Source organism: Squalius cephalus (genome assembly GCF_949319135.1).
Source record: "Squalius cephalus genome assembly, chromosome: 21".
Taxonomy (NCBI): domain Eukaryota; kingdom Metazoa; phylum Chordata; class Actinopteri; order Cypriniformes; family Leuciscidae; genus Squalius; species Squalius cephalus.
In genome coordinates this window covers 35,760,717-35,779,792 of record NC_137142.1, presented here as the reverse complement: position 1 = coordinate 35,779,792, position 19,076 = coordinate 35,760,717, and the positions used below count along the sequence as shown (strand labels likewise).

Here is a 19,076-nt window from a genome sequence, read left to right as displayed (position 1 = left end):
GTGCCGTCTGAAGTTCCAGTCGTGTCTGACAATTAAATTAGCTGGAGTTTGTTTCTGGAGGAGCGAGGAGGATTTTTCTTAAAAAAAACCCTCCCAAACAACATGTGGGGATGTAGGTTTTTTTTGTTTTTTTTGTTTGTTTTTTGGCTTTCTGACCCCAAGACTCAACTAATCTCTGCAATTCTCCATCTGTGATCCTTGAAGAGTCTTTGGCCACTCAAACTTTCATCCTCGCCGTGCATTAAGACAGTATAGACACACGTCCTCTTCCTGGCAGATTCGTAACATCTTTAGTTGATTATAACTTCTTAATTATTGCCCTGATGGTCAAAATGGGGATTTTCAATTCTTTAGCTATTTTCTTACAGCCACTTTCTATTTTGTGATGGTCAACAATCTTTTGCTACGCATCAGAACTATATTCTGTGGTTTTACTCATTGTGATGGATGATTAAGGGGATTTGGCCTTTGTGTTTCCTCATATTTAAACTCCTGTGAAACACAAAGTCATAGCTGGACAGTTTCATGTTCCTAGTCACCCTGGTGTACTAAAAAAGGTAAATATTAATGGGAATATACTTCAGAGATATTTTACTCGTAAAAAATTCTAGGGGTGCCAATAATTGTGGCCAACGTGTTTCATAATGTGATTTCCCCCCACTTTCAATTATTTTACTTCAATGAAAGATTAGAATTTTGCACATTTTTTGAATGAAAGATCAAAAGGATAAACGATGCAGATTTATTCTTTACAGCCAGTTTTGATCATATTTACCAGGGGTGCCATTAACTGTGGAGGGCACTGTAAGTATTTGATGCATCAGAAAAGCAGGACTTAATATTTGGTACAGAAACTTTTGTTTGCAATAACAGAGATCATACGTTTCCTGTAGTTCTTGACCAGGTTTGCACACACTGCAGGGATTCTGGCCCACTCCTCCATACAGACCTTTTCCAGATCCTTCAGGTTTCAGGGCTGTCGCTGGGCAATACGGACCTTCAGCTCCTCCACAGATCTTCTATTGGGTTCAGGTCTGGAGACTGGCTAGGCCACTCCAGGACCTTGAGATGCTTCTTACGGAGCCACTCCTTAGTTGCCCTGGCTGTGTGTTTCGGGTCGTTGTCATGCTGGAAGACCCAGCCACGACCCATCTTCAATGCTCTTACTGAGGGAAGGAGGTTGTTGGCCAAGATCTGGCGATACATGGCCCCATCCATCCTCCCCTCAATACGGTGAAGTCGTCCTGTCCCCTTTGCAGAAGAGCATCCCCAAAGAATGATGTTTCCACCTCCATGCTTCACGGTTGGGATGGTGTTCTTGGGGTTGTACTCATCCTTCTTCTTCCTCCAAACACGGCGAGTGGAGTTTAGACCAAAAAGCTCTATATTTGTCTCATCAGACCACATGACCTTCTCCCATTCCTCCTCTGGATCATCCAGATGGTCATTGGCAAGCTTCAGACGGGCCTGGACATGCGCTGGCTTGAGCAGGGGGACCTTGCGTGCACTGCAGGATTTTAATCCATGACGGCGTAGTGTGTTACTAATGGTTTTCTTTGAGACTGTGGTCCCAGCTCTCTTCAGGTCATTGACCAGGTCCTGCCGTGTAGTTCTGGGCTGATCCCTCACCTTCCTCATGATCATTGATGCCCCACGAGGTGAGATCTTGCATGGTGCCCCAGACCGAGGGAGATTGACCATCTTGAACTTCTTCCATTTTCTAATAATTGCGCCGACAGTTGTTTCACCAAGCTGCTTGCCTATTGTCCTGTAGCCCATCCCAGCCTTGTGCAGGTCTACAGTTTTATCCCTGATGTCCTTACACAGCTCTCTGGTCTTGGCCATTGTGGAGAGGTTAGAGTCTGTTTGATTGAGTGTGTGGACAGGTGTCTTTTATACAGGTAACGAGTTTAAACAGGTGCAGTTAATACAGGTAATGAGTGGAGAACAGGAGGGCTTCTTAAAGAAAAGCTAACAGGTCTGTGAGAGCCGGAATTCTTACTGGTTGGTAGGTGATCAAATACTTATGTCATGCAATAAAATGCAAATTAATTATATATATATATTATTATTATTATTATTATTATATGTGCGCAGGTTGTAATCGTTCTTTACAAATTGACCTCAACAAATTACTTGTCTGGCCTTAATAATTCATAAAACAGAATTTTTACAACAGTGAACACACACACACACACACACCTAATCCCGGGACACACCAGCCGGCGGTTGGCCGCGGGAAACGGCTGTTCTTGAGCATAGGTCAACGTAGTTTTCCCGGTGTGTGTGTGTATGTGTGTGTGTGTGTGTGTGTGTGTGTGTGTGTGTTCCGCACCGCTGGCTCTACTCTGACGCCGTCTGGGTTTTCGGCCGATTCGACATGTTGAACCGCCGTCGGTGAGAGAGAGAACTCTGATTGGCTGTTCAGCTTAGTGAATAGAAACACACGCGCCAAACCAAAGACCTCTGGGTAACAGAAGTGTGTGAGAGATCGTCCACAGTCGGGATCTGAAGCCCAGGCTCTGAGAGACGCTGCTGTGTCTGGGTTTATATTTAGACGGAGACCGGATCAGATCTGAGACCAGCGGCACGGAGTCAGCTGATTATCCCAGAACACACTATCTCTGCTGTAAACACGGGAACTGGGAAACACCGGACGCTCGGGGCAACTGGCTTCTGTTGGAGGACTGGGTGACGCTCTCGACTAACAGAAGATATCCCACAATCCCTCTGAACATCAGGAACACAGACGTTCACCCGCTGAAGGCTAGCAGCGAGTGGACTAGCACTGAACTAGCGGTTCCGTTACAAGAAATAAATCACCTCTGAAAGATTAATCAAGGATGGGATTCAAACTTCAATTTACAACATTTTCACTGTAGGATTTCCTTCCTGTTGAACAGCTGTCGTTGAGAGGCAGCAGCTAAGAAGAAATCAGCCAATCAGAGACGAGCAGAGCTCTGACGGACCACTCATAGGGAGAGCCTTCAAAACTGCTGCATCGATGAGTGAAGTCAGAAGAAATAAATCTCATGAAACTCCCATGATTCAGTGCTTTCATCCTCATCGGCTTCTGTCACACACACACACACTAGAGGTCTGCAAGCCCTCGGTCTACTCGGGCTTATTTTCTCTCCTTTCATTGTGCCCATAATGTACGTGCAGAGCACACGTCACATAATGTGCATGAAATATTGTTATATTTATTATATTATAAATATTATACATCGCCTAAGCAACACAAACGCAATCCGCATATACGCACGCGTCACTCACGTGCATTAACAGGTGACAGTTGACCATGCAGAAGATCAGGAAGAAGTTGGATTTTCTTTTTTTCATTAATATTATTTAACATTAGCCAGTTGGCGAAGAGTTCTTCATTTTTGAACATTGTTTTGAACATTGTTCTTCAGTTACTTAAAAGCAAAGAAAGGTAGGCCGTTTATTTAGCTACTTGTTTTTGCGGTTGGATCCCGTAGCGCTATATTCTCTACTGCATGCTTATGCTTCTCTCTAATGGACAGTCTGTTCAATATTTGTGGGCATGATTGTTGATGTTTCAGGCCAATAATAAAAGTTTACCTTTCAGTAGCGTGTGATGTGCCGTGCGTGTGTTCGCGTGTAGCAGAGACTGCGCGCATCAGAGAACGTGCATCAAATAGTGCGCGTCAGAGAGAGCTTGAAGTGATATTGATGTTGGTCTCGGCTCGGGTCGGGTCGGGTCGGGTCGGGTTCGGGCTGAAAAAATTGCAGCCGTTGTCGGGCTGGGGCCGGGTAGGGCTTGAACACCACGGGCCAGGGCCGGGTTAGGGCTGGAGTTTTTGGCCCGTGCAGGGCTCTAACACACACACACTCACTCTCACACACTCTCTCTCTCTCTCACACACTCTCACACACACACACACACACACACTCACTTCTCACACACTCTCACACACACACACACTCACTCTCTCTCTCTCTCTCTCTCTCTCTCTCTCTCTCTCTCTCTCTCACACACACACACACACACACGCTCTCTCTCTCTCTCACACACACACACACACACACACACACTCTCTCTCTCTCTCACACACACACACACACACACTCTCGACAGCATTATAACAGCATGGATGCACTAGCATTCATCAGCAAAGATCACGTTAGCATGAGAGACACACACACGTGAGGATGACGATCAGCTGATTCGGCTTAACTCGTCACACAGAGGAAGTGACATCACGTCAGGATATTAAAACCATCAGGACGCCGTCCAAGAGAGAAACCCATGAGGACACTCGGATAAATCCCCAAACACACTCAACCAACCAGAACACACAAACAGAGCAGAGGCGGCTCATCACAGACTCACAAGCTGCCGTCCCCCGCGTATCCCAGCATGCCAATCTGTGCATCCGGTGCCGTTCCCAGATCTGTGGACGAGCGGCACAGGATCATCCTCAGCCGTGACATCAGCACACGCATCATCAGCACACGTGTGTGAACGTGAGCGTAAGACAGGTGTGTGTCTTTCCAAATCATGTCCAATCAGCTGAGTTTACCACGGGTTAGGGTTAGGCCTCATCAGCACACGCGTCACCAGCACACGCGTCACCAGCACACGCGTCATCAGCACACGTGTCACCAGCACACACATCACCAGCACCAGCACACGCATCACCAGCACACGTGTCACTAGCACACGCATCACCAGCACACGCATCACCAGCACCAGCACATGCGTCATCAGCACACGCGTCATCAGCACACGTGTCACTAGCACACGCGTCACCAGCACTAGCACACGCGTCACCAGCACCAGCACACGCGTCACCAGCACACGTGTCACCAGCACACGCATCACCAGCACCAGCACATGCGTCATCAGCACACGCGTCATCAGCACACGTGTCACCAGCACACACATCACCAGCACACGCATCACCAGCACACGCATCACCAGCACCAGCACACGCGTCACCAGCACACGCGTCACCAGCACACGCGTCACCAGCACACGCGTCACCAGCACACGCGTCATCAGCACACGCGTCAACACGCGTCATCAGCACACGCGTCATCAGCACACGTGTCACCAGCACACGCATCACCAGCACCAGCACACGCATCACCAGCACACGCATCACCAGCACACGTGTCACTAGCACACGCATCACCAGCACACGCGTCACCAGCACACGCGTCACCAGCACACGCGTCACCAGCACACGCATCACCAGCACCAGCACACGCATCACCAGCACACGCATCACCAGCACACGCGTCACCAGCACACACATCACCAGCACCAGCACACGCGTCACCAGCACACACATCACCAGCACCAGCACACGCATCACCAGCACCAGCACACGCATCACCAGCACACGCATCACCAGCACACGCGTCACCAGCACACACATCACCAGCACCAGCACACGCATCACCAGCACACGCGTCATCAGCACACGTGTCACTAGCACACGCGTCACCAGCACACGCATCACCAGCACCAGCACACGCATCACCAGCACACGCATCACCAGCACACGCATCACCAGCACACGCGTCACCAGCACATGCGTCACCAGCACACGCGTCACCAGCACATGCGTCACCAGCACACGCATCACCAGCACACGCGTGTGAACGTGAGCATAAGACAGGTGTGTCCTTCCAAATCATGTCCAATCAGCTGAGTTTACCACAGGACACGCATCATCAGCTGGTTTCCCACAGGTGGACTCCAATCCAGTTGTAGAAACATCTCGAGGATGATCAGTGGAAACCGGATAAACTTGAGCTCAATTTTGAGTGTCGGTTTTAATTTTTAAAAAAATTTCAAAGATTTCAAACAAACTTCTTTCACGCTGTCATTATGGCGTATTGCTTGTAGAATTTTGAGGAAAATAATGACTTTAAACCATTTTGGAATAAGGCTTTAATTTAACAAAATGTGGAAAAGTGAGCGCTGTGAATATGGTCCGGATGCGCTGTATATGCACTGTTCTGAGGGAATCATCATTTACTCGCCGTCATACTTCAAAACACTGAAATATTCTCAAAATATCTCCAGAAGAAAGGAGGAGTAAATGATGAGAGAACGGCCATTTTAAGAGGGTTAGTAATTACAGCAGTGATGTGATCATTAGAAAGAGTCATTACATGATTTTAGTGGTTAATAAACTCGTGCAGTGTGTGTGAATATGAGAGTGTGTGTGTGTGTGTGTGTGTGTGTGTGTGTGTGTGTGTGAGAGAGTTGTGTTGCGTCAGGTGATTCGGGGGTTCTGAAGCTCATAAATCAGAGCAGTGTCTGAATTTCACGCCTCTCTTCGGCCCTGCAGGCCTGTTTATTCTGCTGTAAGTGGCCACTAACACACACACACACTCTCTCTCACACACTCTCTCTCACACACACACACTCTCACACACAAACACACACACACATATTCACACACACACACACACACAAACACACACTCATATTCACACACAAACACACACTCACACACTCATATTCACTCACACACACACACACACACATTCACACACAAACACTCATACACTCATATTCACACACACACACACACACACTCACTGCTCATGACTGAAGGTGAATATCAGAGGATTTCAGTGTGTGTGTGAGTTGTATTGGACAGTGTAGGGTCTCCTCACACACATCCCAGCATGCACCTGGAGAACGTCCAGCGTGAGCAGCTTTCTCCTCCTGATGTGTGTGTGTGTGTGTGTGTGTGTGTGTGTGTGTGTGTGTGTGTCTGTCGTTACGCAGCAGCAGCGCGAGAACCAGCGCCTGACGATGGCCATCACACGTCCGGGTGCCGATGCTGCTGCTTTCACACACACACACACACACACACACACACACACACACACACACACACACACCTCCACGCCACTGAACACACACTCACACCTTTATTGAGCTTCACTGCAACCCTAAATTTACGCTCAACAAATTCCTTCTGTTTAAGTAAATATCATAAAGCCTCAGGAATATCGTCTGCTCAGCGTCAGCTCGCTATAAACCTGACGAACGCTTCCTGAGACTGGAGGAACACCAGCAGAGTGTCTGCGTGATTCATGATGCGCGCTGAGCGTGTGTGTGTGTGTGTGTGTGTCTGCGTGATTCATGATGCGCGCTGAGCGTGTGTGTGTGTGTGTGTGTCTGCGTGATTCATGATGCGCACTGAGCGTGTGTGTGTGTGTGTCTGCGTGATTCATGATGCGCGTTGAGCGTTTGTCTCTTTCCTAAAGATAAACATCAATAACGTGTGAGTGTGTGTGTGTGTGTGAGAGAGAGAGAGTGTGTGTGTGTGTGTGTGTGTGTGTGTGTGAGAGAGAGAGTGTGTGTGTGTGTGTGTGTGAGAGAGAGAGAGTGTGTGTGAGTGTGTGTGTGTGTGTGTGTGTGTGTGTGTGTGTGTGTGTGTGTGAGTGTGTGAGAGAGAGTGTGTGTGTGTGTGTGTGTGTGTGTGTGTGTGTGTGTGTGTGTGTGTGTGTGTGTATGTGTGAGAGAGAGAGAGAGAGTGTGTATGTGTGTGTGTATGTGTGAGAGAGAGAGAGAGAAAGTGTGTTTGTGTGTGTGAGAGTGTTAGAGAGAGAGTGTGTGTGTGTGTGTGTGTGTGTGTGTGTGTGTGTGTGTGTGTGTGTGTGTGTGTGTGTGTGTGTGTGTGTGTGTGTGTGTGAGAGAAAGTGTGTGTTTGTGTGTAGAAAACAGTGAGACGTGCAGCAGGAACAGTGACGCTCTGAAACACACACACACACACACACACACTCACTCACAGCATCAGGCTCTTAGTTTTAAAAACAAGCAAACAGACGCATCATCACTCATCCTCCCACACGCCACTGAGCGCGCACACACACACACACACACTCTCTCACACACAAACACACACACGCACTCTCACACACACGCACTCACACACACGCACTCTCACACACACACACACACACACTCAGACACGCTTGATCTGCATCTACTGTAAACACTGAGGAGCAACAGAGGCCACACACACAATTCCTGTGATTTCGTGGTGGGCTACATGAAACGCTGCTAGCGTGCGCGAGAGCAGCTACAGGCTAACGCATGAGAGGCGTGGATGAATGAATCTGTGTGAGGTCAGAGGTCAGCGTTTACTCTTCAAGCCTTTCTCTCCTGCAGTCTCAGAGATTCAATCAAACACAACAATCGCTGATCTCTCTATAGTCCATCACTCACAGCCACTGCAGTATGAACATCTAGAACATCTAGAACATCTACAACATCTCGAACATCTACAACATCTACAACATCTAGAATATCTAGAATATCTAGAACATCTACAACATCTACATCTACAACATCTACAACATCTACAACATCTACATCTAGAACATCTACAACATCTACAACATCTACATCTAGAACATCTAGAACATCTCCAACATCTACAACATCTACAACATCTAGTACATCTACAACATCTAGAACATCTAGAACATCTACAACATCTACAACATCTACAACATCTACAACATCTACAACATCTACATCTACATCTAGAACATCTACAACATCTACAACATTTAGTACATCTACAACATCTAGAACATCTCGAACATCTCGAACATCTCGAACATCTCGAAAATCTACAACATCTACATCTAGAACATCTAGAACATCTAGAACATCTACAACATCTACAGTACAGGCCAAAAGTTTGGACACATTACTATTTTTAATGTTTTTGAAAGAAGTTTCTTCTGCTCATCAAGCCTGCATTTATTTGATCAAAAATACAGAAAAAAATGTAATATTGTGATATATTATTACAATTCAAAATAATTGGTTTTCAATTTATTATACTTTAAATTATAATTTATTTCGGTGATGCAAAGCTGAATTTTCAGGATCATTACTCCAGTCTATCAAATGATCCTTTAGAAATCATTCTAATATGATGATTCATTATCAAAGTTGGAAACAGTTCTGCTGCTTAATATTTTTTCATAACCTGTGATACTTTTTTAGGATACTTTGATGAATAAAAAAAAGAAAAAAAAAGAAGCAAATGTTTTCAAGATAGAAATCTTTTATAACAACAATATACACTACTGGTCAGTAATTTGGGGTCAGTAATTTTTTTCTTTATTTTTTTTTAAATAAATCAATAATTTTATTCAGCAAGGATGTGTTAAATTGATAAAAAGTGATAATAAAGAAGATTTATATTAAAAAAAAAAATTTATTTTGAATAAATGCAGTTCTTTTTAACCTTTTATTCATCAAATATATTAGGCAGCAGAACTGTTTCCAACACTCATAATAAATCAGAACATTAGAATGATTTCTAAAGGATCATGTGATTGACTGGATGTCACATGTGACACTGAAGACTGGAGTAATGATCCTGAAAATTCAGCTTTGCATCACCGAAATAAATGATAATTTAAAGTATAATAAATTTAAAACCAATTATTTTAAATTGTAATAATATATCACAATATTACATTTTTTTCTGTCTTTTTTTATCAAATAAATGCAGGCTTGATGAGCAGAAGAAACTTCTTTCAAAAACATTAAAAATAGTAATGTGTCCAAACTTTTGGCCTGTACTGTACATCTACATCTACAACATCTAGAACATCTCGAACATCTACAACATCTACAACATCTCGAACATCTACAACATCTACAACATCTACAACATCTATCTAGAACATCTACAACATCTAGAACATCTACAACATCTAGAACAAGAACATCTAGAATATCTAGAACATCTCGAACAAGAACATCTAGAACATCTAGAACAAGAACATCTAGAACATCTCGAACATCTCGAACATCTAGAACAAGAACATCTACAATATCTAGAACATCTCGAACATCTACAACATCTACAACATCTAGAACATCTAGAACATCTAGAACAAGAACATCTAGAACATCTACAACATCTAGAACATCTACAACATCTAGAACATGAACATCTCGAACATCTCGAACATCTCGAACATCTCGAACATCTACAACATCTAGATCATCTTTTCTTATGTTTCCATCCTAACACTGGGAATAAAACACCGTTTCCATCCTAACACTGGGAATAAAACACCGTTTCCATTCTAACACTGGGAATAAAACACCGTTTCCATTCTAACACTGGGAATAAAACACCATTTCCATCATAACACTGGGAATAAAACACCGTTTCAATCATAACACTGGGAATAAAACACCGTTTCCATCATAACACTGGGAATAAAACACCGTTTCCATTCTAACACTGGGAATAAAACACCGTTTCCATCCTAACACTGGGAATAAAACACCGTTTCCATCATAACACTGGGAATAAAACACTGTTTCCATCCTAACACTGGGAATAAAACACCGTTTCCATCATAACACTGGGAATAAAACACCGTTTCCATTCTAACACTGGGAATAAAACACCGTTTCCATTCTAACACTGGGAATAAAACACCATTTCCATCATAACACTGGGAATAAAACACTGTTTCCATCCTAACACTGGGAATAAAACACCGTTTCCATTCTAAAACTGGGAATAAAACACCGTTTCCATTCTAACACTGGGAATAAAACACCGTTTCCATCATAACACTGGGAATAAAACACCGTTTCCATTCTAACACTGGGAATAAAACACCGTTTCCATCATAACACTGGGAATAAAACACCATTTCCATCATAACACTGGGAATAAAACACTGTTTCCATCCTAACACTGGGAATAAAACACCGTTTCCATCATAACACTGGGAATAAAACACTGTTTCCATCCTAACACTGGGAATAAAACACCGTTTCCATCCTAACACTGGGAATAAAACACCGTTTCCATTCTAAAACTGGGAATAAAACACCGTTTCCATTCTAACACTGGGAATAAAACACCATTTCCATCATAACACTGGGAATAAAACACTGTTTCCATCCTAACACTGGGAATAAAACACCGTTTCCATCATAACACTGGGAATAAAACACCATTTCCATCATAACACTGGGAATAAAACACTGTTTCCATCCTAACACTGGGAATAAAACACCGTTTCCATCATAACACTGGGAATAAAACACTGTTTCCATCCTAACACTGGGAATAAAACACCGTTTCCATTCTAAAACTGGGAATAAAACACCGTTTCCATTCTAACACTGGGAATAAAACACCGTTTCCATCATAACACTGGGAATAAAACACCGTTTCCATTCTAACACTGGGAATAAAACACCGTTTCCATCATAACACTGGGAGTAAAACACTGTTTCCATTCTAACACTGGGAATAAAACACCGTTTCCATTCTAACACTGGGAATAAAACACCGTTTCCATCCTAACACTGGGAATAAAACACCGTTTCCATTCTAAAACTGGGAATAAAACACCGTTTCCATTCTAACACTGGGAATAAAACACCATTTCCATCATAACACTGGGAATAAAACACTGTTTCCATCCTAACACTGGGAATAAAACACCGTTTCCATTCTAAAACTGGGAATAAAACACCGTTTCCATTCTAACACTGGGAATAAAACACCGTTTCCATCATAACACTGGGAATAAAACACCGTTTCCATTCTAACACTGGGAATAAAACACCGTTTCCATCATAACACTGGGAATAAAACACCGTTTCCATTCTAACACTGGGAATAAAACACCGTTTCCATCCTAACACTGGGAATAAAACACCGTTTCCATTCTAAAACTGGGAATAAAACACCGTTTCCATTCTAACACTGGGAATAAAACACCATTTCCATCATAACACTGGGAATAAAACACTGTTTCCATCCTAACACTGGGAATAAAACACCGTTTCCATTCTAAAACTGGGAATAAAACACCGTTTCCATTCTAACACTGGGAATAAAACACCGTTTCCATCATAACACTGGGAATAAAACACCGTTTCCATTCTAACACTGGGAATAAAACACCGTTTCCATCATAACACTGGGAGTAAAACACTGTTTCCATCATAACACTGGGAATAAAACACCGTTTCCATCCTAACACTGGGAATAAAACACCGTTTCCATCATAACACTGGGAGTAAAACACCGTTTCCATCATAACACTGGGAGTAAAACACTGTTTCCATCATAACACTGGGAATAAAACACTGTTTCCATCACATGTGCTCAGAAGAACAACAAAATGATTCATGCAATATCCCAAAATGTGCATAAACGACAGATGGAAGCAGCTCAGGTTTGTTTCAGAAACCCTCATGACATGTGACTTGTTTTGTCAGGAGTGTGTGTGTGTGTGTGTGTGTGTGTGTGTGTGTGTGTCTGCTAATGCCGTCTCACACAGGAAATCATGACTCCTGGGAGGAAATCCTGCTCTGATCCCACAGGGAAACACAAATAAATGAGCCAAAAGTGTTTCACTCTGCTCTCAAACATTAGTCTCCGTACAGCAGATAATCCTGCTTAACTGGAGCACTTCAAGAGTTTAAGAGCAGACACACACACACACGGGCCGGCGGGCTTAAAGATGTCTGTGCTTTACAGCTTCTTCATGCAACAAAACTCCTTTAAATGCAGCAAAGATTCAATATAATTGAACAGAAACGCAAATTCAAGTGTTCCCAAATGTATTTTAGGTTCCAGAGGAAAGAAGAAAAACAAAAACAAATCAGTTCAAAAATTGTCCAGCCACAAAATACTAAATAGGCAACAAAAAAGAAACAAAATTAGTCCAGTTCAAAACACAATCAGTCATTCAAACAGTAAATAATCCGCAGCAAAAATAGTTCTAATAGTCAGTAGGAGAGAAAATTATAAAAATAATAAATTCTCCTATTAACCCTCTGGGGTCGACAAACGCGTTGGCGCGTTTTACTGGATTTTCTTCACATAGTAGCACAATAAACTTAAATTTCTCCGTCATTTATGGTCATACAGAAAAAAGAAATATGAAAAAAGAATCTGTGATATTTCTACTTTTGTATGTGTCCACTTACAATCGAATCAAAACATTGTGCTTTTGTAAAATAAAGAAAATAAACAGGGTGTGCGTTCTGCCTCTCCGTCGCGGTGAACTTTTTTTTCTTGAGCACGTCTATAAACTGAAACAAAACTCAGCGAATACTAGTCACACATTTATGAGCCATATACCTTTATAATCATTTAAGTGTGTACTTTTAAATGATCAGATTCAAACTGAAAACAAATATTCTATGTTTAAGTAATTTGTATAAAACCAACAAGATGTCCAGCTTCTCAAACGCTTCCTAATTATTTTTAATTTGACCACGCACACTCGCGCAAAAGAGATTCACATGCAAATCTCCACATGGAACGCGATCGCGCTCATTACCTCAAAAACAAAGCACCAACAAACTTCACAAGTCTCTGCTTTTCGTCGAGTTTGAAAGACGTGCCGTGAGCTTACATTGGCTTTACCTCAGAAGAAGAACGCGATTTGAAGACAAGAAAGATGTAAGGTAAGAAATTCTTAATTATTAGTTCATGTTATTGTTGCATAAACTTCACATTGCAGTTGAACTGTTGCTAGATATATGGTGAATATTATAATATTTGGACCCATGTTTACTGTTACTGTGTTTGTGGATATCTGCTCAAACGTAGATATGTATAATATGGTAACCATAATGTTTCATATTTTGGAGCGAGCTCTGGTTTTGAATGTATCGCGATCGCGTTTGAAACGATCGCGTTTGAAAAGCAAAACGCACCAAACAAAGGCTTCATGTTTTTACTATTATCTCATTTCATATCATCATAACGAATGGAAACATTTGAAGTAACATGATAATCAATATATTTTTCTCTAGCGTAGTTGTTACTGAAATCTTTTGGAAGATTTATATGCTGCAATAGGTTATTGTTATTATTATTTTATGCAGCACTGCGCATAGCCTATGCTTACAAGGGACAACAAACCTGGTGTTAATTATATTATATATTGTTGGAAACATTTGTGTGTGTGTGTATTCTGTGAATTTTAAAAATCAATTTTAACCAGAAAAATCTCAAATTTATTCCCAATAAATTTTAGAACTATATTCCCTATAGTTTCTCTTGATATCAGTATGTTCACTTTTTTTTCTTTCAGGGCCCAGATGCCACTGAGTCCTGCTGACTTCAACATTCACATGAGTCTCTGTACATGAACATGGTAAAGTGAAAATCAAACACCTTGGAAATGAAAGGTATGTACAATGTTTTTAGGAATGGCACAAAGGTCTCTGTCTTTGGATCATTGTTTTCAATAAGTGCTTTTTTGTCATTTGTTGTGTATATTTGGATTATGTTGTGTTGTAAATAAATCCAAACAATCAAAAAGCCATTCTTTTTTAAATCTCCTCATTCTTTGTGCAAGGTTGCTCAGAATGATAGGGCCTGATAGCTCCTAAAATAGGGCCATCTCAGGTGTGAAAAGCTTACATATTAATGAGGTGATCACGCCCCTTCGCATAAAGCTTTCTCACACAAAACACGTCTTAGAAATTTTAAATCAATATATTGTCTTCTCTGAATGAGCAGTCAGGATGATTTTCACATAGTTTTGGAGCAAATATGCTAGGCTACGTGATACAATTTTCAAAAGTCTTGTGAAGAAATAATCAGTATGGGTTTCATGGCCTTATTTCAGTGACAATTTTTTTTGTATTTTCACAAACCACGCATTAATGTCATTATCTCAAAACTACAAACTTTTACATACATGCTGCTGATATATTATTGTAGCAGAGTTTGTGCTGAATACAGTGTAATCAGACTTTAGCCATGAAAATGTCACAAGTAACAGAAATTAGCACAAATGTCAGAGCATTTCAGAACACCTCCAGGGCCCAGAAAACAGCTCAGACCCCAGAGGGTTAAAATCAGTCAACAATCCCACAATGCAAAGCACTATACACTAAACTGCATGATTTGCGTCGCAAACTGTAACTCTATTATGAACCAGCTCTTTATTTCCCAGTTATCCCGTGCCAGTGCTGCCATCATCTAAAGGGTTAGGGACGGACTTTTTTTTTTATTGTGTATTGCATGTTTTTCTCATGTGTGTTTATGCGGTGATGTATATGTACTGTGAAGCCAATGACAATTTTACACAACGTGGATAATAATAAAGTAAAGTTGGATATGAGTGTCCATACATTACATACAGAACTCGTCGCTAAATCTGATAAATGCATGACGATATTAAGACATTATAAACATTAACATCATGATTTACAGTAAAGCTCTGAGATAATGCGTGTTGTGAAAGTGCTGTCCTGAATCTGTCTTATCTTGACCAGCCTTAAACTCATTCAGCATGAGTGTGTGGATCCTGCAGTCGTCTGCTGTCTGACAGATCCCACAATGCAGTGCGTTTCACCGGCTGAGCGGGCGTCTAATTAGGACGCTATCTTCCCTATCAGCCGCTGTGGAGCACACCGGGATAATCCCGACTGCGGATCAGGACCAGGACCCAGCGGGACGCATCTGATAACGCTGTTAGCCAGATCATTACACTAGCGCTGTTACCAGATCATCATTACACTAGTGCTGTTAGCATTGCACTAGCGCTGTTAGCAGATCATCATTACACTAGCGGGATCAGGCCATCAGAGCAGAGTCTCTCGCTCTCGGGATGAAAGGGAATCTGACGGCTTCCTCAATATAACGCTTGTACAGGATGAGCTTCAGTATGACGTCACACACACACACACAGTAGAGCATCGGCTCCCTTCCATTCATGAGTGAGTGAGAATGTGAATTGGCCACAACACACAGGAAGTTTAACTGGATTGTAATTCAAAGTTCAAAATTTACTGAAGTAATTAAAGACAGCTAATGCATTCTGGGTAATTTAGTGTTCTGCCACCCTGATGCACTAAAAATAATTATTAAATAATTTTAAGTATATAAACTAAATACAAACAGGTATAATTTTAAACTTTTAAAATTTCATTTTAAAACTGTGTGTGACTGTTGAATGATGTCGTGTGTGTGACTGATGAATGATGTCATGTGTGTGTGACTGATGAATGATGTCATGTGTGTGTGACTGTTGATGTCATGTGTGTGACTGTTGAATAATGTCATGTGTGTGTTGAATGATGTCATGTGTGTGTTGAATGATGTCATGTGTGACTGATGAATGATGTCGTGTGTGTGTTGAATGATGTCATGTGTGTGACTGTTGAATGATGTCATGTGTGTGACTGTTGAATGATGTCATGTGTGTGACTGTTGAATATGTCATGTGTGACTGATGAATGATGTCGTGTGTGTTGAATGATGTCATGTGTGTGACTGTTGAATGATGTCATGTGTGTGTTGAATGATGTCATGTGTGTGTGCTGAATGATGTCATGTGTGTGTTGAATGATGTCATGTATGTGACTGATGAATGATGCCATCTGTGTGTGACTGTTGAATGATGTCATGTGTGTGACTGTTGAATGATGTCATGTGTGTGTTGAATGATGTCATGTGTGTGCTGAATGATGTCATGTGTGTGACTGTTGAATGATGTCATGTGTGTGTTGAATGTGTGTGCTGAATGATGTCATGTGTGTGACTGTTGAATGATGTCATGTGTGTGTTGAATGATGTCATGTGTGTGTTGAATGATGTCATGTGTGTGTTGAATGATGTCAAGTGTGTTGAATGATGTCATGTGTGTGTTGAATGATGTCATGTGTGACTGTTGAATGATGTCATGTGTGTGTTGAATGATGTCATGTGTGACTGTTGAATGATGTCATGTGTGTGTTGAATGATGTCATGTGTGACTGTTGAATGATGTCATGTGTGTGTTGAATGATGTCATGTGTGACTGTTGAATGATGTCATGTGTGTGTTGAATGATGTCATGTGTGTGCTGAATGATGTCATGTGTGACTGTTGAATGATGTCATGTGTGTGTTGAATGATGTCATGTGTGTGCTGAATGATGTCATGTGTGTGCTGAATGATGTCATGTGTGACTGTTGAATGATGTCATGTGTGTGTTGAATGATGTCATGTGTGTGCTGAATGATGTCATGTGTGACTGTTGAATGATGTCATGTGTGTGTTGAATGATGTCATGTGTGTGCTGAATGATGTCATGTGTGACTGTTGAATGATGTCATGTGTGTTGAATGATGTCATGTGTGTGCTGAATGATGTCATGTGTGACTGTTGAATGATGTCATGTGTGTGTTGAATGATGTCATGTGTGACTGTTGAATGATGTCATGTGTGTGTTGAATGATGTCATGTGTGTGCTGAATGATGTCATGTGTGTGACTGTTGAATGATGTCATGTGTGTGTTGAATGTGTGTGCTGAATGATGTCGTGTGTGACTGTTGAATGATGTCATGTGTGTGTTGAATGATGTCATGTGTGTGTTGAATGATGTCATGTGTGTGTTGAATGATGTCAAGTGTGTTGAATGATGTCATGTGTGTGTTGAATGATGTCATGTGTGTGTTGAATGTCATGTGTGTGTTGAATGATGTCATGTGTGTGTTGAATGTCATGTGTGTGTTGAATGATGTCATGTGTGTGTTGAATGATGTCATGTGTGTGTTGAATGATGTCATGTGTGTGTTGAATGATGTCATGTGTGTGTTGAATGATGTCATGTGTGTGTTGAATGTCATGTGTGTGTTGAATGATGTCATGTGTGTGTTGAATGATGTCATGTGTGTGTGTTGAATGATGTCATGTGTGTGTTGAATGATGTCATGTATGTGACTGATGAATGATGTCATCTGTGTGTGACTGTTGAATGATGTCATGTGTGTGTTGAATGATGTCATGTGTGTGTTGAATGATGTCATGTGTGTTGAATGATGTCATGTATGTGACTGATGAATGATGTCATCTGTGTGTGACTGTTGAATGATGTCATGTGTGTGTTGAATGATGTCATGTGTGTGTTGAATGATGTCATGTGTGTGTGTTGAATGATGTCATGTGTGTGTTGAATGATGTCATGTATGTGACTGATGAATGATGTCATCTGTGTGTGACTGTTGAATGATGTCATGTGTGTGTTGAATGATGTCGTGTGTGATGAATGATGTCATGTGTGTGTTGAATGTCATGTGTGTGTTGAATGATGTCATGTGTGTGATGAATGATGTCATGTGTGTGTTGAATGATGTCATGTGTGTGATGCGCTGAGCTCACCTGGTTCCCCCGAAGAGTATGATGCGATCTCCCACCATGCAACAGCACTGCCTCCGCCTGGGACACGGGCCCTTACCCCTCGGCTCCACCTTCCTCCAGGAGAACGCCTCTGAACACACACACACACACACACACGGGCGTCAGTTTGGTTTGAAATGTGCTGGGTACAGTGACGCATTCTTTTTTCTCTCTCTTTCGCGCAGGTCATGTTAGAAAGGCGATGTCCTGTAGCTTACTAACCCAAATATATAAAAATGTATACAAAAATGTGATGATGTCCGACTCGTTTTATGAGGGAGTTACGAACGTTGCGACGTTCGTCTGTTATACAAGACAACTTAGTTTGAATAAACCAGCAGACACTGATTAGCTACTTGATCACCTAAATTAAAAAAAAATTAAAAAAATATTTGTGTAGTGTTCAATGTTGTTATCGATAGAGATGCGCGGACGGGGTATTATTTCATCCGCAACCGCATCACAAAACTCATCATCCGCACCAACGTTTTTTGACCAAATTTCAAAGCCGCACCCGCCTGCCATCCGCTGATTGTTTTGCGATCTATACGATGCAATGCTCTGCTGGTGCGAGCCGCAGGAAAGCCCTTGTCTGTTCTAGAAAGGATGCAGCAAAGATATTTAATGCTAATGTATGAGGCCTACGCTGAGTTTCATTCATTTACGATGAGATGCGCTCTAGTTCACAATGCAAGTGAACGCGGCGTGCCGGCGCCTCCATGTCACGGTTATTATATTGTCTGCTATATTTGCTTTTTATTTATTAAATACATACAATTGGTTAATGAAACATTTATTAAAATTAAGATACAATTTGTACAAAACGAAATTCGCTTTAAAGAAAGGCTTTCTACAAAGCAAAACTTAATGAAGTGGTAAAAATAATG

At 41.9% G+C, this 19,076-nt stretch overlaps 1 protein-coding gene across 3 annotated transcripts in view; it reads right to left on the bottom strand.

Moving 5' to 3' along the window:
• The window catches only part of klhdc3 (kelch domain containing 3), a 53,378-nt gene that overhangs the window by 20,139 nt on the left and 14,163 nt on the right, over positions 1-19,076 (bottom strand). For all 3 annotated transcript variants that reach the window (XM_079854837.1, XM_079854839.1, XM_079854838.1), the window contains exon 8: positions 18,172-18,280. In XM_079854837.1, coding sequence (XP_079710963.1) covers positions 18,172-18,280 — 109 coding nt within the window. The remainder of the gene's footprint in view (positions 1-18,171; positions 18,281-19,076) is intronic.